At 47.7% G+C, this 25172-nt stretch overlaps 3 protein-coding genes across 3 annotated transcripts; 1 reads left to right on the plus strand and 2 right to left on the minus strand.

Annotated features, from left to right (window-relative positions):
* Nucleotides 1-528: 528 nt before the first annotated feature.
* Nucleotides 529-1606, minus strand: LOC135982958 (olfactory receptor 5J3-like). Its single transcript, XM_065591899.1, has one exon. It carries the CDS (start codon nt 1483-1485, stop codon nt 529-531), a length of 957 nt encoding a protein of 318 aa, XP_065447971.1. The 5' UTR covers nt 1486-1606.
* An 8870-nt stretch (nt 1607-10476) lies between these two features.
* Nucleotides 10477-18760, plus strand: LOC135982959 (maestro heat-like repeat-containing protein family member 7). The gene is made up of 10 exons (XM_065591907.1): nt 10477-10597; nt 10982-11061; nt 11351-11456; nt 11957-12052; nt 12761-12865; nt 13217-13352; nt 14121-14215; nt 14691-14843; nt 15307-15458; nt 15969-18760. The coding sequence occupies exons 2-9, from the start codon at nt 11039-11041 to the stop codon at nt 15406-15408; spliced, it is 816 nt and encodes a 271-aa protein (XP_065447979.1). The 5' UTR covers nt 10477-10597; nt 10982-11038; the 3' UTR covers nt 15409-15458; nt 15969-18760.
* A 1902-nt stretch (nt 18761-20662) lies between these two features.
* LOC135982957 (olfactory receptor 5J3-like) lies at nt 20663-21755 on the minus strand. Its single transcript, XM_065591898.1, has one exon. The coding sequence runs from the start codon at nt 21740-21742 to the stop codon at nt 20756-20758; it is 987 nt and encodes a 328-aa protein (XP_065447970.1). The 5' UTR covers nt 21743-21755; the 3' UTR covers nt 20663-20755.
* Between the last annotated feature and the right edge of the window lie 3417 nt (nt 21756-25172).

The following is a 25172-nucleotide window of genomic DNA, read 5'->3' on the forward strand; positions in this document are numbered from 1 at the left end:
CACACATAACCATCTCTCTATCTATCCCCATATACAAACATCTGTCTCTGTCTAGTGTCTAGCTATTTGTCCCCGAACATAACCATCTGTCTGACTATCTATCTATAAAAAACATCTCTCCGTGTACAGCTCCCTTTATTTAATTGTACAGTGATTTTAGGTGGGGGCTGTGGGAACTAAGCTAATAGCAGTGGCAAACAAAAACAATTACAGTATCCGAGTATCTCCTCTTTATATCATCTGCTGAACTAACCAATATAGTTCAAAGGTAGTGGAACAAGCAGGGGGAGATGCCTATATTGCAGAAATCACATGTCAGTGCATAAAGGAGAAGCTGTACCACTGTTACTGGACACTGTTTTTCAAGGGAAATGGCGCCTTTCTTCATTATCTGGCTCAAGTTTGATTTCCGTATTGTTTCCTCCTGTAAGTCACATGATGACAGAAATTTCTGCATAATGATTGAATGAGTGAGAACTAGCTCATATCTGCTCTGCAATACTGATCAGTAAAAAACAGTCCCCATAGTTACATACAGTGAGGAATAATTTTCTGGTGTATTGTCCTCCTCAGGGCGTCCTTCACCTCCTTGTTCCTCAGGCTGTAGATCAGGGGGTTCAGCAGGGGGATCACAAGGGTATAGAACACAGCCACCATTTTCTCCCATTCCACTGAGCTGCCAGACGAGGGTCGTAAATATGTAAAGATCAGGGTCCCATATAAGATGGAAACGACAGTCAGGTGGGAGGCACAGGTGGAGAAGGCTTTGTGCCTTCCTGCAGTGGAGTGGATCCTCAGGATGGCAAAGATGATGTAAGTGTAGGAGATGAGGATGATGAGAATGGTGCCTATTGTTTCTATGGCTGCAAAGATGAAATGCACTTGCTTATTGATACGAAAGTCAGAGCAGGAGATTTCTTGGAGTGGGCGAATATCGCAGAAGAAATGATTGAGGACATTGGTGTGGCCGAAGGACAGACTGAATACAGTACACGTATGCACAATGGCATTGATACAGGCGCATAGGTAAGAGCCAGCCACCAGCTGGAAGCAGACTCTCTTGGACATGATGACACTATAAAGCAATGGATTGCAGATGGCCACAAAGCGATCGTAGGCCATCACAGCCAGGAGGCAAAGCTCATTGTTGGCACAGAAGGAGAAGAGGAAAAACTGAACCACACACCCAGGGAAAGAAATGTCTTTACTCGTCACTAGGGAAATGACCATCGCCTTCGGGGCAATCACAGAGGAGTAGATAACATCTAAGAGTGACAAATTGCTGAGGAAAAAGTACATGGGGCTGTGGAGTTGGGAGTCAACCCTAATCAGCACAATCATCCCGACATTCCCCGCCAGGGTGCAGAAATAAATGGCAAAGAAGAACACAAAGAGGATGTTTTGCAGCTTTGGATTGTCAGTTATTCCCCGGAAAATGAAGCCAGTCACTGTGGTGCAGTTCCCTGGAGCCATTTCTCCTGTCATGCGCTCTGTGTCAAAGAAGAGATAGGGGAGGGGATAGAAGCAATGGATACCACAACAATAAATCTGTTGTACAGTGGAGACTCGTGTTATCTCTTTAAAGATGCCTAAACAACGGAAATTTAATTTAGTCATAGATTCCAAAGCCCAAAGGTACCATTTTGATTATCTAGACCAGTGGGTTTTTTTTCATTTGCGGACTAATCAAAAATTTTGAACGGAGATGGAAATCTTAGATATAATCTGTGGACCCCTAGGAATCCACAGACCACAGGTCAAAAACCAGTGTTCTATGGTAACAACAACCTTTTGAGAACCCCTTAGATGTAGTCTGTGGACCCAAAGGTGTTCACAGATGACAAATCCAAAACCCCTGATCTAGTGTAATTGCTTGTATAACACAGGTCATAATTGTTTTCCAATATTTTTCATTGTAAACTAGAGCATATCTTTAAAAAAATCATCCAATCTTGAATTAAAAATTGTCCATAAACTAAGTATTCACCATGACCCTTGGTAAATCGTTCCAATGGTTTTAATTACCATCACTGTTAATAGAGGCCTTTTATGTAGAGCTGGTCAAAATTCCCTCCTACACCTTTGGAAATTTTTGAGCTTTCAGGAACAAAACCTCAAATCCCCCCCCCCAAAATTTGGCGCTAGTTTATTTTGGCTGAAATCTGAAGTATTTTGGTTTTGCAAAGGAGCAACTGGGAGATATAGTCAAACCAACAAGACTGGCCTATAAAGGAGAATGGGACCATGAGGAACTTAAGCTAGACAGTTCAACATGTGGAATGCTCAGCATTGAAGGTGTTTGAGAATAGGTCGGAGAAACATCTATTGGGATGTTTACTTGGTGTTACTTGGTCTTGCCCCAGTACAGGGAGCCTGACTTGACTACATGAGGTCCCTTCCACCCTACCTTGCTAGGATTCCCGAATAACAATATTTGTATTTATTATTATTATTATTTTATTTTATTTTTTGTAAAAATGTTGACATTTCCATGGAAAAGTTAGATGAAAACTGCCCTCCTCCCGCAAACACAAACAAATCTCTTTTTCATTGATTTCCTAGGAATGTAGTGTTCCCACTCACTGTAGGAGGGTCTGATCCAAAACAGATTGACGCCAAGTGACGTTTTTCCATTTATTTCAGTGCACTTTGTATCAGGCTGTTTGGGAAGATGATGAAATCTGATATTAACAGCTCTCAGAGTGAGAAGCAAGGAAAGGTAGCATGCAGTGTATTTGAACCTTCTGCATTTCCTAATAGAGGATATCTTCCAGGAAAATGGATTAGTAAAGTTCACAAAGAATTATAAATGTATATGAACTCAAAGGGGAAAAAACACTACCTCTTTTATTTAACTATTAAATATGAGATTTCAAATGCATCAAAGTCAGGAAATTGAAAGCAGGGTCTAAAATCCCAAGATGTTTGTGACAGCTTTACCTGCCTATAACTGATGAGTAGAAACAACATCCATAACAAAATGGCCAACTCAGCCAATGCAAAATACAGCCAGACCCACCCAAACATATCTGTACTTGGGGTACTACCGGAAATCTCTTTAAAGATAAAGTTATGGAGACAGATCCTGACCTGGTATAAACTGGAATAGCTGGAGAACTTTTAAATCAAGCACTTTAATACTTTGAGATCATTTTTGTTTAAAGTCTTACAAATAAAAAATAAAAACATGGTGAACAATATAGTTACATGAATATTCAGTCATTTTCGTGAGAAATGCATCTTTTGCACAAACTGGTCTTCTTCGGTTGCTTTTATTACAGTTCCTATTTTTTTTTCCAGATTTGCCCACCCATGGTTATAAACAAGGTCACCAATAACAAAGTTCTTGCATTTCTCCATGAGACAAAGAAACACCAATGATAGGAACCAAAATTTCCATATGGAAATGGAAGCATAAAGTCACACTCATCTGGAAGCCCTCTTTCCTAGTAAGGTGGGTATTTTCGTACTAGATTTCTAGAATTCTTTACCTTGCAATGTGAAAAATTAAAATGTGTGTGCATGCACACACACACACACACAAACAAACAAACACACACACACACAAGTTTCAATTGTCCTGTTTGGACTAATCACATTTCACCATAATTGGAAACCACAAGGAAATGTAAAGGAAAAAAATTATATTAAACAGACCACTGAAAAATAAAGTATTTTTTCCACAAAATGTAATTTTAATGTATTATTATATCCTTTATCATTTCCAGGTTTCAGAACTGATCCTAAAACATCATAAACTCTTACCTTGTTATAACAACGCAATACCCAGAACACTTTCAAATGCTGTGTTCCCTCTTCACTGTGATGTAATGTGGGATAGAAAATAAAATAATTCAAGAATCATTTTCGGGTAAGAAAGAGCCAAAATTGCTAGTAAAGTAAAAAATTTAAATCTAATTTCTAAGTGAATCTAATAGCTACTAATACTGTAGCTATTTAGAGAAACGGAAGTGAAAGACAATGGCAGAGAAAAAGCATTACTTTAAAACGATGGATGTGAACATTTTGGAATTTCAAAAGTCTGCTTGCTCGGAAGCGATTTTAGAAATCCAAGTCAGCATTTTAGAAATGTCAACCACAAACAATGCAAAGTTGGCAATTGCAAATATAACTTTCTTATTATGAAACTAAAAGGCCAGGTGTCACGACAGCTGCCTGATCTATGGCAAGGAGGTGCTTGGAGTGGTAGATTTAAGCCTCTTATTAGCATTCTAGCACCTTTCCATAATTAAAACAGTTAGGAGCCATGCATTTATAATAAGTCAATTAAAACCACAAACTAGGAATAAACTCCGATTAAGTTCAATAAACAGCATTCTTGTTGAAATCAGTAAGATTATCTTCACAATGGTTCACTGTATATTAACCAAGGAGATATGAATGAACAGCAAAGTTAAGCAGCGGGAGCTGAATTAAAACTATGGATGAGACCCTCATGCCTTCTCTGGCTCCTTGCACAGCCTAAAACTGGAGTTCTGCAGGGGGGTAGCAGAGGCAGCAAGTGAGTTTGAGGAAAAGTTTCCACCTCAAGAGGAAAGGACCCTAATGAATACTAAGTAAAACATCTCTCTCTCTCCCGTACTCACATGCAGTATCTTATCATCCTGTACAATCTACGGCTACAAATCTCTATAATTTAACGTGAGTGAGTGGAGACAGTAGGAGGACCAGCCTGTCCTTCTCAGAAGATATTTCTTTAGCAGAGTCATAAAGCAGCTTCATAGAGAATACCCACTGATCTCCACCTAAAGGGCCACAATGAGACACTTTGGTAGTTGGAATTGCAAGTCAAACAGCATCAAGAAAGATGGTTCCCTTGGAAGCTAGGTGGGTCCAGATGTTCCTGTTCCTTCTTCCGCTTCAAACTAAGAAGAAAATGTAACTATGCAAGAGAGATTTCATTCCATTATCAGTGTGTATCCACCTGGGCCCCATGAGACCTTCCGTGGGGGCAGAGAATGGTGCGTTGGGGAAGCCAGTGCTGCCCATTCCGTACTGTTCTGTCTTTTTTCATAATCTTCTCTCTCCAGGGCTGTCGACTGGGAATATTTCACCAGCACAAAACCCACTCTGGGAAATTTTAAATGAAAATGTTTGATCTTCAAATAAATGAAACACACTTTTAGAGAGAGAAAAAAACCCTCCATTAAACAAGATTCTTTGAAACCAAGGGGTAATTTTAAACAGACTATTCTCATGTTCATTTGCAGTGTATGAAATCATTTAACTCAGTACAGCACAATGGACCAGACACTCAGTTGGTATAAATCACCGTAGCTCTGCTGATGCTGATGGAACCGTGACAACTGACACCAGGTGATGATCTATCCTGATATTCCCAAACACTGACATGCAGCGTTCAGGGTATGTTAGGCAGTTGGTCCCATTTCACTGCAAGTTATTTTGTGAGAGAAAATGAAGACAACATTTTGGGATAAAAAGCATTTTGAGAACAGAAAAACAAACTTCTCTTGGTAGACAGGATGGATTTTGGAGCTTTCCTCGGGTATTAGAACTGAAAGAAAAATAGACCACTCACCTTCGCCTTTGCCCCGTAATGTTAAAACTTGTTGCAAGAGAGAGATCTCTCTTTATTGAATTCAAATGGATTGTGTAGGGGGTAATTGGAGACGGGGTTTATTTGTTCTGCCGACACAAGGGGACAGAATTCCTCAGAGCTCTGAATCTCAGGTCAGGCACAAGTGTGTGTGTGTATGTGTGTGTGGGGGGGTCATTAAAATACCCAGTTACATCTCCCTGCAGCAGGAGATAGACACCACTATATGGTCTTCAAATGTTGTTGAAGTTCCTGGACATGTTGATGCTTCTCTTTATCTTTCCCTCTGTTTTATGCAGTCCATAAATCTGAAACCCCCCCCAGCAAGAAGCATGTCCAATCACAAATAAACGTAGAGGAGCACGGCAAGATTTTGATCACTATGTGCCAGGATTAGAGCTGTGAATACCATTTCTTTCAGAGCAGCAGGACTAGACATCTGTATGTCGCACAGCCAAAAGGCAATCAGCATTCTGCTGCTCAGTGTGGAGAGAGAAGGAAACATTTGAAGCAGCAGCATGAGAGGGTCCAGCACTCCAATAAAAAGTCAAGTATCAGGGGGTAGCTGTGTTAGTTTGTATCCGCAGAAACAACAAGGAGTCCAGTGGCACCTTAAAGACTAACAGATTTATTTGGGCATAAGCTTTGGTGAGTAAAAAACCCCACTTCTTCAGATGCATGGAGTGAAAGTTACAGATGGGCATTAAATAATGACACATGAAGAGAAGGGAGTTACCTCACCAGTGGAGAACCAGTGTTGACAGGGCCAATTCGATCAGGGTGGATGTAATCCACTCCCAATGATAGATGAGGAGGTGTCAATTCCAGAAGAGGAAAAGCTGCTTCTGTAATGAGCCAGCCACTCCCAGCCACTTGTAATGGCTCTTTCAAAACCAAAAATCCCAAAAAGGCATTTTTAAAAATTTAAAGTAGATTTTTAAAACGTACCTTTAAAAACAGTTTTATTTGTTTTAAAAACTAAACCTATCAGGGATAAAATTTGAAACTGTGACAAGCTATGTTAAGGCCTCTATAGTTGCTATAACCTATTAAACTAATTTAAATTAAATAAATATATGAAGTCCATGTTTGCTGCCAAGTTTCAGAGGAAGTCAAACCACTGAACTGTTGGAAGTCATGGCCTAAGCACCTGGGGGTCGAGAAGCTGTTGAAATACTCAGCCAGATTTCGGCAGCAATAACCTCTTCTGTGTGTGCAGAAAGAATATTTTCTGCATTTCAATTGTTGCAGCTACTTCGTTCAAATTTAAGAAATTGACTGGGAGTTGAAAAAGGATGAAGGCTTCTTTTCCTCTTGTAATATATGAATAAACGCTAGAGAGGAGGAGATGTGAGCTACTACTTCTAAAATCTGGAAGGAGGTTTATGACCAGGAACAATCAGTTCAATGCACGAACTAGAGATACTTCTTTACCTCAGTGTGTTTGAAATGAAAACAAAATGTTTCAGTCAACCCTTTTGTTTGTATGTATCCTGCAAAACCAGCAAATCCACATGTTTTAATGGTTATCTATTCATAGAATCATAGAAGACTAGGGCTGGAACAGACCCCTCAGGAGGTATCTAGTTCAACCCCCTGCTCAAAGCAGGGCCAACCCCAATTTAATCATCCCAGCCAGTGCTTTGTCAAGCTGAGCTTTAAAAACTTGTAAGGAAGGAGATTCTACCACCTCCCTAGGTAACCTATTCCTGTGCTTCACCACCCTCCTAGTGAAAAAGTTTTTCCTAATAGCCAACCTAAACCTCCCCCACTGCAACTTGAGACCATTGCTCCTTGTTCTGTCATCGGCCACCACTACAAATACAAAATATTTGGAATGAAATCAATCCACCCTGATCTGTAGTGTCTGGGGGTGTGGGCCTCTGAGGCTAGATGGAGACCCTCATTGGCTAGAACCACCCAGGGAGCCAGTAACAAATTCCAGTCCTGTTAGCATCCAAGCCTCCATAATCCAAGGAACACTTGGGGGCTGCGGGAGACAGAGGGGTGCTGAGAATTTCTAACTCATGATTGCCAACACAGAGATGTGATCTTGGCTTTGGGTAGGAGACAAGTAGCAAATACGTCGGGATTCTTGCCCCAAACAACAATCACCTATTGTCCTTTAGAGCACAAGGGCCCTAACACGCCTGATGTGCTCAAATCTCTCCCCTGCTGGGACTGGGAGAATTTTCTCCATCCCCATGATACAGAGGGAAAGAGAAAGGAAGTGACCTCTCTTTGGTCACACAGCAAAGTCATACCAGAGCTAGAAAGAGAAGCATAAGAAAAAAGTTGTATCAAAATGTTTTGCAATTAAAACTAACTGATTTCTTAAACTAAGGAAATTTGATGTGTGGTTATTGAACTGAAATGATACGTTCTGGTCTCAACGTGTTTCTAGATTTATGAACTAGTAGATCCATAGATTATCCATAGATTGAGGGAGGAAAACAAGTTTGCCTGTTTTGTGAACTCCCAATGGCTTTCTTGAATTTCAACGAACTAGTCGATTGAGCTGAACTATTTGAATAAACTGAAATGAAGACAATACTTTCTGCACCTTTCAAGGAAGTTATTGCTGTCCAAAGCTAGGCTAGCATTTCAGCTAACTTTGCTTCCAGGGCCTTAGCTACCACATCAGTGGTGCAACTGTCTGAAAAACTTGGCAGTGAACATATTCCACTTAATATACGTTTTTCTCTTCTATTTAAATTATTTAAAAGATTGTCATAAATTTCGCCCTTAACAAAAGGTTGTCAATTTCACATTTAATTGTAAGTAGATGATTTTTTTTTTTTGGTCAAGCTGGGCCTTACAAATCTCTAAGGATGAAGATTCCACCAGCTCCATAGGTCACACTCATCCCTGGCTGCTGGCCTGAGTTTATCCATCCCCTGGCAATAAAACATTGTCTTGTTTTCACAGCCACTTTCGATCTCCCCACTTCTACCCCCTGCCCTGCTGGCAGGGGATTCTGCAGCACCCCTTCTAGGCCACCTGGGTACAGAGGATCGAGGAGGAGGGTAAAGGAAGGACCAACAGCAAGCATCTGCCATCCAGCTCCATCCCATCTAGAGTAAGTAAGTGGAGTTCTCCAGAGCCATCCCCAGTGTGGTGGAAATATCCCACCAATAGGGCTCCCAGCCCGTCCCTTGGCAGAGTTTGTTCCCCAGGATGAGGGTTCCTGTGCCCTGGGGTGGGATGTATGGGGAGGAGGAATTGCCTCAGCGGAGGGGAGGTGGGCAGGGGAGCAGGCAGGCCCCATTAATGAGAGGCTGCCTTGAACCCCGACTCACGGCTGCTCCCCACTCAGTTCCAGGATGGAGCGGCTGAGGCAGATGCTCAGGAGGAAGGCCAGGCAGGTGGCTCCAGAGCCAGAGGGAAAGAACATCCGGCTTTCTGAGGAGGAGAGCGGCCCCTCTGGCCCCACGGGCGGGGAAGAGGCTGGTGGCCAGCATAAACAGAGGAGCTGCCTGGCATGCTGCAGGAAGTGGATGACACCAGCTCCCCTAGCTGACCCTGAGGCACCTTCTGGGCCCAAATGGAGGTGGCCCCGGGTACAGCTACGGAGGAGGGAGCCAGGAGAGGGCAGGAGCCGGGCAAGGCAGCTCTGGGGCTTCCTTCACAGGAAGCCAAGGAGCCAGGAGCTGCACCCCAGGGCCCAGCAGGAGCCACCCACCACCCTGGCAACTGTGGAGCCCTGCGCCAGCCCCACCCTGGCCACTGAGGAGCCCCCCGCCAGCCCCATCCTGGCCCCTGAGGAGCCCCGCGCCAGCCCCACCCTGGTCCCTGAGGAGCCCCCCGCCAGCCCCACCCTGGCCCCTGAGGAGCCCCCCGCCAGCCCCACCCTGGCCACTGAGGAGCCCCCTGCCAGCCCCACCCTGGTCCCTGAGGAGCCCTGCGCCAGCCCAGAGCAGGAGCTGAGCGACTCTGGGACAAACACCAGCAGCTTCTCGTACTCCCGAGGGGCCAGCAGCTCCTCTGCATGGTCTGACAGGCGTGCGGATGAATGCTCCCTCTTTGCAGGTGAGGGGAGACCCAGAGGAAAGGGAGGAGGACTGGGGCGGTGGGGGACTAGTAACCCCCTGTGCCCATCGGCTCGCCAAGGTGCCGGGACTGACCCATGTGAGCCCCACAAACACCAGTGGGGGGAGGCACAGCCACACCCCACGGCAGGGGATGCTGGGTGGAGTTGGGGATCTCCAGCCTCCCCTGATCATGTGGGGGGAGGGGGGATTGACTGCCATGGGGCCCTGAGGCTCATGGGGCTGAGGGCGTCTCTCGCAGGGGCAGGGTGGGGCCCGCGCTGCCATGGGGCTCCTTACAGAGAAGGGGGAAACATGGAGCCTTCTCTGTCCACTGCATCCCCCCAGCAGCAGAAGGGATTATACTTTCTCCTTCCCTCCCTGGTGCAGAGACCCCCCAGTGCCCATGAGGACGAGAAAGAGGAAGAGGAGGAGGAGGAAGATGTGTCCCTGGAACAAGACATCATCACAGAAATCCAGCAGTATCTCCAGGGCAGAGATAAGGTACAAAAACCCCCCAGCTGCACTGCCACCGAGTCCGTCCTGCCCCTTGTTCCATCCCCACCCAGGCGGTGGGTCTTGTCCCAGAGAATCCCTCACCCCCAATGGGGGGGCACGTCTCCTCTGTTCTCTGGCACCCCAAAGTGGGGACATTTGTCCCACACAGGCCAAGGTTTCCGCTTCCCGCAGACACTGTCCAAGTTACAACCCCGATCTGTGGCGGGCAACACTGGTTTCAGGAAGGGGCGGCTTTCCCTGTCCAACCCCATGGAGGTCCTGAGCCCTGGCGCTGGTTTGGGTTGGGCGGGGAGGTCCCTATGTAACAGGCTCTCTCTCTCTCCCCCCACCCCACTCCTAGCTGATGGGGAACAGGGCCCATCAGCTCCGCTTCCTCGACGCTGTGCTGAGTCTGTGTGTCTTTGCACAGCAGCAGGGGTGGGACACCCTGGAGCCCTATATTTCCAAAGCGGCCCTTGTGGAGAGCATTGCGGTGAGTGGGACCCCGTGCCCGGCCCCTGGGGCGAGGCAGCCAGACATGGGAGGAAGCGTTAGTTGGGTTGGAGGGGGAAGCAGAGGACAGGGGTTCCTGGGGCTGAGGGCTGGGGAGCAGGGAAGGGGATAATTGTGACACTGATCAGGAGCTGGCAGTGGGGAATTGTAAGCCCGGAGGGGAAAGGAGGGGAGGGGAGGGGGGAATTGGGTGGGAGAGGGGAAAGGAAGTTTGATGGATGGGAGGAATGGGGGGCCCAGCTGGTTGGGGGTAGGGGTGACACTGGCTGTTTCTGCAGAGCACTTTGGCCTCCTCCCTGGGAAGTGCCTGTGGGTCTGCGGGGCCTGGTCTCACACACGGTTTTGTTTCCTTGGGGTCTCCCAGGAGCTGATTGAAAATCTCCCTGTGGTGTCAGAGCCGAGCTCCATCATTTCCAGCTCCATGGACGTGGTTTGCAGCCTCAGGTACCAGGACCCTCCCGTCCAGCTGCCCTAACCCTGGTGCTGATCGGGCCCAGAGCTGGGAGTCACAGATCCTCCTCCGCCTAGGTTACCCCCAGCTGTGGCTGTTCCCATCCCCCAGCAGAGGAGGCGGGAACGTCCCCTCTTTCCTGGCTGGGGGGTGGATTTCACTCCAGGAACGTTACAGTAGCCGTGGGGTGGGGATCACTGTGGGGGAGGGGGTGATGTCCATGCCAGTGCCAGCACCATGCTGGTGCTGCAAAGTGTACGACAGGCTCCTCTCTTCTGCCAGCAAACTGAAGCCACCACTGTCCCTGGAGCTGGAATCTCGCCTCCTGAGCGCGCTTCTGCATCAGATCTTCACCATGGGCACTGGGAACGACACCACCCACTTCCGGGTAGGTCCTGATCCTACTTCTCTGTCCCCGGAGCAGGAGGCTCTGGTCCCTGCTCCCTCACTTTGATAGAGCTGCTGAGAATAGGGGAGGGGTGAGCAGAGCTGGGAACAGGCCCGCAAGAAACTGGCAGTGGGGGCCCCTTCCCTCCAGAGGGGATTGCATTACCCCTCCGTGGCTGATCCCAGCCTTCCCTCCTCTCCTCATTCTGTGCTCTGCTGCCTGGACTCTCCCGGGAATCCTACTTCCCACCCACTGCAGTTTGGCTGTTCCATAGTCTGCTGGGTACCAGGCGCTGTGCAGAGAACTGCTAAGAGCAAGGATTGAAGAGGCAGCAGGCATCCGGCCATGAACTTTTGCTTAGTCTCTCTGGAGTGATGTGAATGGGAGAGCCAGGATTTGCCTTTTGAGTCTTGCCAGGGCTCCTAGAGAATCCTCCTAATTGTCCCCTGACTGGTGTGGCCCCATGTCCCTTGACTGGCGGGTGCTCCCTCCTCTTGCAGGCTCTCCACAAGAGCTATTTGCAGAGCCTGGACAGCATGCTCAGGGGCCTGCTGAGCGAGACCCCCAGCTTGGAGAAGCTGCAGCACCTCTTGGAGGTGAGTAGAATGGGACGGTCTGGGGTGGAATTGCCCCTGAACCCCGTGGGAGGGCAGCAAACGAGAGATTAGAAGAGCCACATTTCCATTGTGTCCTTCCAGCTTGGACCCAGCCGGCCACACTTTCCCAGAGCTGCCAGTGCAGGGGGAAGGAGCTGGGACTGTCAGCCAGCGCTCTGCCCGATTGCATTAAGCACTAACAGTGAGCAGCAGGCCTGGCTGGGGACTGAGAGACTGAAACCCCTGTGAGATGCAGGACATGGGCCTCTGAGAAAAGTCTCTGGCTCCTTTCTAGGGAGACCCTGAGATACAGGAGGAGCCTCAGGGAATCAGCTCTTCTGTCCTAGGGACACTGCAGTTCCCGGAGGGATTGTCCTCACGGCCGTTCCATCCATCCTACCAAGGCCCTTGCAGCTGGGGTCTGGGGTCCAGGGCATGTGCCTTGATCCTGACGTGCTGTTCATGGATCAGGGGTTCAGGGCAAACGGACCAGCCCTAAGACTGACCATTGTCCCAGCCTGGAGAGACGATGAGCTTGTGCTCAGCAAGACGTGGGCAGTGTCATGGACCCCCTTTTCAAGCTCTGCGACCAGGGGTCAGCTGTTCCACCCTGAGTGCAAGGTGTAAGCCCCATGGGGACCGGGAGAGGCTCGTTTGTAGAGCATGTATGCCTGCCCACTGACCCTCCCCTGCCTCCTTCTCCCGCAGCACATCCATGTCTGGATCCAATCAAAAAGGGCCCTGGAGAGAGCTAGGGCCATACAGAGCAGCGCTGCCCTGCTCGAATTCGCCACCTCCCTGCCTGGATTTGACGTAAGTGACCTTTGACCCCAGCATCCTGCAGAGTCAGGGCTTGAGTCAAGTTCCTCATCCCGTGGCTAATTGGTCCCCCCTGGGTCCGCAAGGGACTGCGTTCCATAGGCCACGGGCTGGCAGATTTGTGCCTGGCCTCAGGGCCCTTGTTATTCTGGAGCAGGTAGGCAGTGAGTGCTCATAGAGGGCCTTTGCCCTGGTCCCTTTGCTCCAAGCTCCCTTGGGGGCAGAGAGCTCTCGCTCCTCTCGCCCAGCGCCTCCTACAGAGGGGTGGGAGCAGAGCTCTGGCCCAGGGGCGCTGGAGAGCTGAAGGGAGAAGGTTGATGGATTCCCCTCTCCTCCTTCCACCAGACCACCTCTGACTTCTCCATGGCAGGCGACTTTGTGCTGCAGCTGGGTCTCCATGTATCCCACCCAGCTGAGGACATCAGCCGGCAAGCCAGGGGTGGGATATATTGGCTGCACAGGCTCCTGGTGCAGAAGAGGGGTAAGAACCCAGCTGGGCAATGGGACCCCATGGAAACAAGCCTCTCGGAGACTAGCTCCAGCTGGCCATTGGGACGCCTAGAGGACTAAGGCCTCTCTGTTTAGACCCACTGTAGAAGGGCAGAGGGACCCCAATAGTAACAAGGCCCCTTCTTTGAGACTCCCTCTGCTGGGCAATAGAACCCTACAGAAAGAAGCCCCCTCCTCTGAGACCAATCCCACCTTAGATGATGACTCTTTCTCTTCCCCTCTCTCTGAATTAGGGAGATGAGTATGAAAGTGTCAGGGAAATTGGCTGCTTTATTTCAGAGCCCGGCTCTGTCCCCCAGCCCAGGGAAATAGCCCACCCACAGGGCAGCCAGCTCGTGAGGGGACAGGAACGGAGCTATTGAGAGACATGGAGGGAAAGAGCCCATCATGAGGGCAGGGGCAGGAGCAGGGACCACAGGGGATGGACACAAAGCTTGTAGGATGTCACCAGTTGGTAGTCAGGGACAGATCCTGACTTCAGTGGGTGTGGGGGGTTCTCAGTATTAGACACCACCATTAACAGGCACCCACTCCCAGAGCACAATGACTCTAAGGGTCACATGATTACTGTGATGACTAAAACAAATCCCCCTTCTGGTACTAAACCGCCTGGTATGGACCCTGCGATTCCATCGGGCTGTGGATGCCATGAGGACCCTGGCCAGTGTGCACCCAGACGGAAACCAGCAGTGAAAGCGGAATGCCAAACCTCCCCAATGGGTGTGTCTTTCTCCCCCAGGGCTCAACATCACCGAGGGAAGAGAGCTGTGGTGCCGGGACGGGCTCCAGGATACCGAGAGCATGGGGTACAAAAACCTGGCCAGGGTAGGAGAGGTAAGGACTCTCTGCCGGTGCATTGCAGCAGCTCAGGTGTGGAGCTGTCTCCCCTGCAGTGAGTGTGTCATGGACACAGGGCAAGAGCCTGCTACTTATTTCCAGCAGAGTATGTGAGGCTCCTGGGAATGTCAGTGGGGTGAGGCGTGGGAATGAACCAGATCTAAAAGACCCCTCACCTCTAGCGGGTGAGCTGCAGGAGATATCGCTGCTGGGAGCAGTAGAGTGTCTGGGTGAGCTGGTTTCAAAGTGCAGAGACACATTTCCAGCATCTCATGGCACCTGCGGTGAATCCAGCTCCAGAAAGAGCTATTGGAGGCCTCAGTGCCTGCAGCCTCTTACTGAAGGGGGTTCTTTGGTCCATGGGACCCCAAAGGTTGGCTGCCCCAGGACTCTTCTCCACCTTGTGAGCCACCAGAGGGATTTGGAGCCTGGTTCTGAGCCATTGCAAGGGCTCTGGTTCTGTTGGTTTTAGGTCTTTGGTGAGATATTCACTGAAGATCAGAAAAGAACTTTTCTCCAGGTGGCGCTGCAGGCCATACACCACCCCCTGCTCCATGTCAGCCAGGCTGGGCTGCTGCTCACCTACTCCATCATTGGGGAAGCCGGCCAGCTGCTAGGGGACGAGGTAACCAAAGAGGGATCAACTGGGGAGGGAACCCCAGGGCCTTTCTCCTCCAGGCCATTGACAGTCACTCCCATCCCATCCCCATGCGCTGACCTGGGAGCAAGGAGAGGATGAACCCAGGCAGGTGCCATTGGTAGGTGCCAGCTTGTCCCCTGAGCAGCTCAAAGCAGGGCAGACCCAGCTCTCCAGCAAGGCTATTTCCTTTATCCCCAGCTGGGTTGGGAGGTAGAACAGCTCTTGGGGGGACTGAGAGGAGTGGGGGCAGGAGTTCATTCCTCAATGGTGGGAGAGGGGATGGGAGTCACTGGAGAAGAGACGAGATTTTGTCTCGGGGGTTGGGTGGGGGAATCCGTCCCTCAGACATGGGGGTAGGGAGGAAATTTTGCTGGCTCCCGGTGCCGTGAATCCCCTTTGTTCTCGTGGGTGTCGGAGTCTCTGATTGATCCTTGTTCCCTGGCAACAGGGGGACATTAGAGCAAACGTGATGTACAAGCTCTTTGCTATCAGGAGATCTGGCCTGGTGCCCAAAGGACTGGAGGGGCTGTGCTCCACGTGGCAGACTTGAAGACCCACCCCCCGCTTCACATGACTAGAAGCCCCCAGCCCCTGCCACAGGTACTGCTCTGTCTCACTGTGCCTGGGGGGGAAGGGCTGGGGGAAGCAGCCATAGAGCCCACAGCACTGAGAGAAAGCCAGGCCGAGCACCTCGCTCTCACCACCCTGCCCCACCCCGACCCCTGGAGCTGGGGCCAGGCCAGATACTGTCCCTGCCCCCAGGCCCAGATGCCAGTTTCGGAAGAATCAGGCTGTCAGGGCCGTGGGGCTGGCCCAGAAATGAGAGCATCCTCAGAACCAGGGGTTATCCTCAGTAACCCATTGCAGTCTGGGAGGGGTGGCTCACACAATCCTGGGTGTAGATCTGGGAACTGGACTGGGTCCTAGGCTAATGCCTTTCCCCAGGGGCACCTTCACTTTCTGCCCTTTATTTTCCCCTCCAGCTAGGGGGTCTGTGAGTGTGAAATGAACAGGGAGGGTGATGGGGTCCTGGCACATAGCCTGGGTGGGAGCTCCCCTTGGCCTGGACCCCAGGTCTTTGTCATCCTGCTGTCCTTCTTTTATTCCTAGGAAGGGAGTCACACAATGAGGGGTCTCTAGCGCTCCAGGTGGGCAGTGCCTGGGAGCACCTGTAAGTGATCCAGGTTCCTGCCTGCATGCATCACCCTGCCCTGCCCGCCAGTTCCTCGCTATTGACTCAGGTTTGACTCTTGGCTCCGGTCTCTGGCTATGACTTTGGCATGACCCTTCTTGGCTCCAGATGTTCGTTACCAACCCTGGCTCAGTATTCTCCTTACCCTTCTCTAGCCTTGCTCCAGGCCGTCCACCCACGCGCTCCAGCATTGCCGCCTCCTGATATTCCCCAACCCCTCGGATTTTGACTACCCGGCTTTGTTCTTCAGCCTGTATCAGGACTCTAGCTTGACATGGACTTGGCTGATCTTTGGTCTCTGACCACCCGGCTTCGACCTCTGGCCTGGACTTGAACTCTGGCTCTGGTTCTGCTTTGTCAATGGACTCTGATCTCCGTTTTGATCCTGGTGTGTCCCTGGACCTTGATTCTAGCATCACTCTTAGCCTAGGTGCCATCCTGCACCTCACTGCGACCTACACTCCAACCACTGGACCTAATTATCAGATGCAGCATGTGACATCAGGTTGTGCAACTTTTTGCAGAAAAGCAGGCTCTCCGCAAGTAAGTGGCCAGATCACTCCAGGTGTGAACCATGGCCTCACTACATGAGCCTGGTCCGATTCTGCTCCTATTGGAGTTGTGCAATGGAAATGTAGGGGTTCCTTTAACCAACCTCCGTCCCTGGACCTACTCCACCATTCTTGACTTGGACACCCGGCATTCCTGATAAAAAACAGGATTACATGGATACCTTTGAAAGAAATGTGGACTCGTTGCCTATGCACCGGGACTAAGACTGCCCTAGTCACCTACAACCTTGGTTGAAAGTTGCCTTCGCCTGTATTTACGCGTTGTTGGAACCAGAATTAGTGGCTCTCCCTGCGTACAGTCATGAAAACCAGTCCTAAGAGTTTATGAGCAAATAAGCGTTTCCCACGGGTGACCAGGCCCTTTTTGGGAAGAACAAATGTGGGACTACGCCGCTCTTTAGACTATCGCCTCCTGAAAAAAGTGATAGTTTGGAACCCTTACCCCCTGCTGTGAATCCCCTGACCTTGCAACACTTCATCAGTGATGTATTTGGAGACATCGTGGATCCATACAGTGGCATCTATTCAGGTGACATACTTCTCTTTGTGCAGAACTGTCAGCAGCACGTGCACCACATCCGAACCCGGAGAGGTTTTGGCAGCATGGTCTCAACACAGAATTGGAAAAGCGGAACCTCCAGCCAACTCTCCACAGAGTTTTGGGGGTACATCCTCTCCCCAGGAGGTGTTACAATTGATGCAGATAAGGTGGAAGCCATTCATAAATGGGACAAAATTTGAAGTCCTCAAGAAGAGCAGCACTTCCTAGACTTCACCAGCTTTACTGCTGCGTCGGCCCAGGGTTCTCAGAGCCAATAACCCGCATGAGAGCTCTCCTCCACAAAATGGCCACATTCATTTGGTCATCTAAGTACGAACAAGCCCGCAAACAGCTCAGAATTCTCTTCACCACTGCATCTATTCTGACACACAGCATTTATCACGGAAGTAGACGATCTACTATGACTATCAGGGCCTGCTTTGTTTGGTGGTGCCAGATGTGCACTGAAATTCAGACTTAGCTTGACACACGTGACTTCTGCACTTTCACCAAGGCACCACGCACCTAACTTCTTGGCATCTCAGGCCTCTGAAGACCCTGCTCCGTCCATGGCAGCCATTGCCAAGAATTTCACTCATTCAAATGGCCACATGATGGAACTGACTCTCATAGATCACCTGACCAAGATGGCAAGCTTCATCCCTCTGTGCACGAGTACCTTCGGCTAAGAGGACAGATCAGCTCCAAATTTCCAAAGGCCAATGACACCTTTATTTTGCTAACTATAGGTTTCCCACTGATTTCATGCCACACTACGAATAGTCAGTCCGCACTTCCCAGCTATCGACCTGGGTCAACGAATCCACCACATTCAAAAAGAACGAAGGGAGCCCCTCGAGGACACTACGAAGGAGTCAGATATTATACGGACTGCTGATGACAAGAGGGAAGCCATTTGCTGAAGGGAGGTAGCAAGTCCCTGGCACTGACCGAATCCCTAAGCCCCGTCTGTTGCAGCAGTTCCTGACCCATCCCCCTTGGATGACCTTCTGATCCCATCCTCCTCCCCTGGCTCTAGGGAGCAAACTCTGGGTCCCTTCCCTCACTCTGGCACAATCCGTGCCTAGAGGGACCGAGCCCCTCACAGACAATGGGACTGTCCTACCTTCTCCTCCTTGTGGGGGGACTACTACCCCCATTTTACAGACAGGGAATGAAGGTGATGAAATGACCTCTCCAAAGTCACACCTGGAAATGTGGAGGAGATCTGGGAACTGGACTGGGTTTTACAGGAGTGCCCTCCCCACAGAGGCAGCTTCACTTTCTGCCCTTCGTTCTCTCCTCCCCTCTTGGCCCGTCTTCGATGGGGATCTCTGAACCGGGAATGAGCAGGGGCTTCCTCCTCCTCTGTCTTCCAATGTCTGGGATCTGTCCCCAGCAATGCAGCCTGCAGCTGGCCCAGCTTGGGGAGCCATCGCCTCATCCTGTGAAATCGAGACGTGCTGGCTCTCAGTCATGCTTCGACGGAAAACCACGCACCCCACACAGAGGTAGGAACCGCCCATTCCCAGGTTGTTCTGAGGAGCCAGGATTCCTCCAGGAGCTGGGGAAGGGCACAGTGAGCAGTCTGTCAGAGGTAGGGGAGGATCGTGTGAGGGGAGGGTCTAAGAGAGGAGGAGGGTGAGCTAGGCTCTGTATTTGGGCTTGGCAGGGATCAAGAGAAGGGACAGGGCGATTAGAGGCAATGCGAGGTGCAAGGGGTGTCAGAGATGGGGGCAAGGCCTGAAAAGTTCAGCTACTTTAGATGAGTTGTGCCAGAGAATCACCGGTTGAGGTGACTGAAAGCTCTGAACTGGGGCTGGCCACAAGCATCCTTCTCAGATGGGAACATCCCAAAAGTCTGCAGAAGCTCAGCCTCTGAGGTGAACGTTGTGGCCCAAACGTCTCTCTGCTCTGTACCTCGCAGGATTCCAGCCGGCTGTTCCAATCCAGGAGGAAAACTGTGCCACAGAAGATCAGGGTTATATTAACTTTCCTGCAGTCATCTGGTACAGAGGCTGATTTCAGGGATAGGTTACATACCACAGTTAGTAGTTGTGCAATTTTCATATTTGAGTTCCTTCAGAACTCATGCTTAAATGCCATCTGGTCCTGCAGTAAAAACTGATGCAAAAAATTCATTGAGATTCTTCCCTATGGCCTGATCTTCCTTGAGTGCTCCTTTAGCACCTCAATTATCCAGTGGCCCCATTCGTTGCTTAACAGGCTTCCTGCTGCTGAGGTACTTAAAACAACTTTCTGTTTTTGTGTCTTTTGCTAATAGCTCTTTAAATCCTTTTATGGACGGCCAGACTCTGTTTTTACACTTGGACTTTCTCTTAAGTTTGGTTTTCCTCTGCTAGCCTCAGGACTTGTTCATGCAAAACTCCAGGTGACTATGAAGTGCTACCTCGCTTTGAAAAGGCTGCCCCGGGTCACTGTAAACACTTGCTGGGTTGCATCACTCCATAGGAAGGTAAAATCTCCATGGGAGTCTGAACTAAGGTGGAGTTGCTATAGGAGCTCACAACGGGACACAGGGGGTGCTGGAGCTCCACCAGCCAGTCCCAGAGCAATTGAGGCTGTGTGTTCTGCCCTTGGGAAAAGTGGTGACCCAGAGCGAGGAGGCTCTGTAAGGAAACTTATGATCCGAGTCATTCTACAGAGAGCTAACTTAGAACAAGGTGGGGTGAGTTTTGCCTCTCTCACTTAAGGTATGTCTACACTGCACAGCACTGGTTGTGGTGTGTAGTGTATGTGTAGGTACATTGCAGTGAAAAGCAGATTTTGTCCACACTGTAGTGTGTAGCTAGATGTGGAAGTGAGAGTGGCAGTAACATAGAGTGATGCTATATTGCTAAAAATAGCAGTGTAGATGGAGATGGAGGAGGCAGTGGTTGAGCATGTAGAGAACCACGCAGGGTACATACCTTACGGGTTCAGTTGTGTCTTTACTCATCTAAGCAATGCCTCCTCATCTACACTGCTATTTATACCAGTGCTAGGAGGCAAGCTAGGTGAGGGGCTTTACATGCCACCAGAAGGAGTAGACATAGCCTTAGGGAGCAGCCTGCTTTGTCTCTCTCTGTTTCAAGGTTCTTGTATGTTATTGTTTTGAATTCTAAAGAAATAAAAGTGTTTATTATGTTGCAACCTTCCAAAAGTGTATTTTAGGCTTTCATCTAATGTCTCTATGTGTATGCTGTGAACATAACTCTGATTCCACCCAGTGGGGGTCAGAAGTATTGATACACCATCCAGTTCACCATGAGAGTGGGCTGAGCACTTGGGAAGGTGGGGGTTACATGAAAGGTGTTTTATTTATTTAGATTAAAAATTGAGCAGGCTGATACAATGCTGTTCTACTCAGGATCTGAGATCATAGAACTTTTAAGTGATATAGTGAATTTATATCATGCAATGCACATTGTGTGGTTTTGATAAACACCTTACACATCGGTGACCTGGAAGAGCCTTTACACTGTTTTTGGCAATGCTGCTGGCATGAAATTCTTGATTCCACCCCAGCACAGACCCCTTTTTCCTACCCCCCTTCCCCGTTAGTTACTCTGAAGGATGTTATGCTAGAATTTCACTGAGTAATAATCACTTTTCTACTTAGCACTTTCCTTACAGCACATTTCACATCCCTGTTCCTCAGGCTGTAGATCAGGGGGTTCAACATGGGGATCACTATGGTATAGAACACGGAGGCTATTTGATCTGTATCCAGTGAGTAGCTGGCACTGGGTCGCAAATACATGAAGAAAATGGTCCCATGGAACATAGTAACAGCTGTCAGGTGGGAGGCGCAGGTGGCAAACGCTTTACGCCTGCCCTGGACAGAACGAATCCTCAGCACAGCAATTACAATAAGAATGTACGAGATGATGATGATCAGAAACGTGCTCATTTCAAACAAACTGCCGCAGGTAAAGAGTAGCCTCTCGTTGACAGAGACATCACTGCAGGAGAGTTTCAGGAGAGAGGTGAGATCACAGTAAAAGTTATTGATGACGTTGGAGTCACAAAAGGATAATCTCTGTAAACTGCTTGTGTTTATCAAAGAGTTAATCAAGCCCGAGAAATACGACCCAACCACCAGCGTTATGCAGACCCTCTTGGTCATGGTGACTGTGTAGAGCAGTGGATTACAGATGGCCACATAACGATCATACGCCATCACAGCCAGGAGGAAGATCTCAGCGGTGACAAACACAACAAAGAAGCCATATTGTGTAATGCACCCGCTGTAAGAAATGGCTTTGCTCTCCACTAAGAAATTGACCAGCATATTGGGAGTAATGGTGGAGGAATAGCAGACATCTAGGAAAGACAAGTTGCTGAGGAAGAAGTACATGGGCGTGTGGAGTTGGGGCTCGATCTGAATTACCAAGATCATCCCTATATTCCCCAGCAGGGTGATGAGATAGATGAGAAAAAATGTGACAAAAAGAGGGACCTGCAGCTCCACACAATCTGTTAATCCAACGAGAATGAACTTGGTCACTGTGGTGTGATTGTCTCCAGTCATTCGTGTTAACTTCCTTGTTATCTGCAGGGAAAAATAATTAATCATAATGCTTGTAGCAACTGATTTCCATTTATACAGTGCTCTGTGCAGGCTCTGGGCTTTTGAGTGCCCCATCTCCCTGTGAGTGCGGGCAATAGCTGCAAGAACTTCAGAGAGCAGGCAGTGGACAAATTAAACCAGTCTGGAATGCATAGCGACGTATGACCTTAACGTACATAGTGTATCTGTAACCCACTGGTTAGCATGCGTTATGTGTGTCCCATTCACTGCCTGATGTACAGAGGATGTGTTTCTGTTATAGCCCATTGCTTCAATGGCTGGTTCTTTAGCCAAGCTGTAGACACTCCTGCTTTGCATTCTAGAGAGTTCCAGTTCAGTGCCTCTTGTTGGTTAACATAGTAACTGTCACTCAAATTAATTACTGGAACATCATCAATTGTATGATCATGATGCAGTCCTGAAATGGTATATTCTTATAAATAAATCTAAATCCTTCAATCGACAAGTTGTTAGACTCCATTGTGACTGCACAGTAGTTAATGCATTTACTCTCAAAATAACCCAGTGGTAGAGGGTGCAGAATTTGGCTTAGTGTCCCTTAAAACCATTCACATGAAAATGAGTATGTAGACAACATTCAGCACACAAAATATAACACCACAGAGTACTAATGAAAACGAGCTTGCATGGACAGTGATTTAGAAATAAATTACTATGTGAATTGTTTCAAAGACTATGACACTATCAATAGTGTTTTGTTAATACACTTTACTGCGAAGGGGACATTTTCAGTTAAGTAAAATAAAAAGGAAAAAGACCTAAAAAGTTCTTTTGAGAAACTAACCACTGCCCCAGATCCACCCAAGACTTTGGTAATTTCCATTGAAATAGGGAGGACCTGGGCTGGGTTATTTAGGGAGAAATAAATGGTTTGACACTGTGTTAATTTTTTAAAGGACATATTTTTTAATTAATTTTAACTCAGAAATGTATTAACAGATGCAATAGCAAATTCTCAGAAAATTCATTCTTTAGTTAGAGCATAGTGCTGTAAATACAAGGACGACATGGCTTAAATATGTCAAGAGGCAACAACTGGACAAAGACAGATTAATAGGGGAGTACAAGGAAATAAGGAGTTAATAAGATCAGCATGGAAGGCAGTGATCTCAGCACACCACAGTGAATCTCTGCTTAAGTGGAAGCAAACTCAGCCTTATCTGTGGCACTACCTCCACGCTATACACTGCATACTTTGTACCTGGAGCCACATGGACATTTTTTTCAGTGTTGCAGAAAAGTGAGTTTGTCATTTAGTGCTCCTTTACTGGTTAGAAATATATGATAATTTTCATGTCAGGTGCATATATATATCTATATTTTGTACTAAATCCTGATCTTATTAAAGACAAGTGGCAAAACTTCAATTGACTTAAAACTACCTGAACTCTTATAATGAATCTGCAGAAGGGGAAAGAATTAAGATGGCATCTGTATCTTTAACTTTGGGGTTTCCTAACTCTTCTGTAAAACTGTTTGTCATCTATGTAGCCCTTTGCTTTATTTAGGACCAGAATGTGATATATTGGTACCCATGTTGAGTGGAGGTGGTTGGATTTATTTAAAATGCATTTTTGCAGAAAATTTTCAGTGTAGTCTAACTTCCTCTGATGTGTCAGGGGAAAAAAAAAAGGAAAACAACCCCCAAATATTTGGGGTGGGACATTTTCAATGTGTTGTGAAATTTGGAACCTAAAACCCTACAGATTTTAATAACATTTTTTCAAACCCAAAATATTTACATAGAGAGGAGGGGCGCTGATGTTTTGTTTTTGTTTTTTTGTAAAAACTGCAATGGTGATGGGGAAGCTGCATGAAATTTCCCACAAAATTTAAAATTTAATTAATTATCATTAAAAATTATATAAATTAATTATAATTTAAAATCTCCAACCAGCTCTAATGCTGCCTAATGCTTTATCCCATGACTAACCAATGTAAATGAATGGTGCAATCTGAGGATTAAATTACTTCCCAACAAGAGAGATTTATCAGAATCTTGTCCATCATGAATAATTTCTGCACCATTTGCTTCCTATTATTTCAGCTTTCCGGCCTGCTAGCTACATTTCACTTTGACTAACCAATAAATAAGATAAAATAGGGTTACATTAAAAAGAAGATGCTTCTAGCTCAGGAAAATACAGTGGTTTACTCCATTATTTATCCCCGCTTGGTTCAAATATAGCCCCGTGAAACCTACCTGCTGATGAAAGCTGGCATTTACTGAAAGACTTCGAAGGATTTACATTAGTAAAAGGACGGAGTTTTAAGATGAAGTGTTTATTGCTAGCTTATAAAGCCAAGACAGATTCCCTGGAGTTTTCAGATTTCTTGATGACAGAATCGCACAATTAAGTAACTAGACTCGTGGTGCAGCCAGAGATTTTGGGTACAGAATAATTGCCCTCAGATATATTGTTCTGTTGGGAGCGGGGGTGCGAGAAGAGATTTTTACTCACATGCCCACTATTTCTATTCCTGTTTTCTTGCACAAGGATAATTGATCTTCCGCATTTGGGTGGAAGGAGGCCCAAAATAAAGCTCCAATTTCTGATTCTATTCTGTATAGATCAATATCACCATAATATCTGAGCACCGACCAGCAGTGTATTAAGCTAACATGTTAGCATCACACTGTTATTATGTTTATTATTATTATTATTTTCAGAGCAGCCAGCAATGTGCAAGGTGTTTCAAAACTAAATCAGAATCACATGTTCCCTGCCCCAAGGGGCGTACAATCTCAGTATTAGACAAGAACCAATAAAGGCATGCAACAGATAGTCTGGAAAATATTGCTGTAAAGCATATGATTCTTATCTAACTAGTGAATAAATGGCCAAAAGAAACCCTACATTAACACAGAGTTATGGTTGCCCGATGATGGCTCGTGCCATTCCAGAATGTTGAATTCAGCAAAACTCAAACTTGTGAATACCAGGAATTACAAAGTTCAGGGAAATGCCCACACAACGTAACTCTGCCCACTGGAGCTGGTAATAACCACTGGGAATGATTTGCTTGCACTCCAGCTGCATTGACTGTACTGTATGGTAGATGTACGGAATGGCAGAGGAATAAGTTGGAGCAGCTTGGAAGTGCTGTGATTGTGATATGTGGAGATCTGGGGATTCGTTTGAGAAGCATCCTAGCGCTGTGACTGAGATATGACAAGACATGGATCTCAGTCCTCCAGTGTGTGTGATCGAAGGAAAGGAGTCATATCAATCAATGGTTCTCAACCAGGGGTACGCGCAGCCCTGGGGGTACATCAACTCATCTAGATATTTTCCTAGTCTTACAACAGACTACATGAGAAGTGCTAACGAAGTCAGTACAAACTAAAATTATATACAGACAATGGCTTCTTTATACTGCTCTATGTACTATATCGGTGTTTCTCAATGGGAGG

Source organism: Chrysemys picta, chromosome 4 (assembly GCF_011386835.1).
Source record: "Chrysemys picta bellii isolate R12L10 chromosome 4, ASM1138683v2, whole genome shotgun sequence".
In the NCBI taxonomy this organism is placed as follows: Eukaryota; Metazoa; Chordata; order Testudines; family Emydidae; genus Chrysemys; species Chrysemys picta.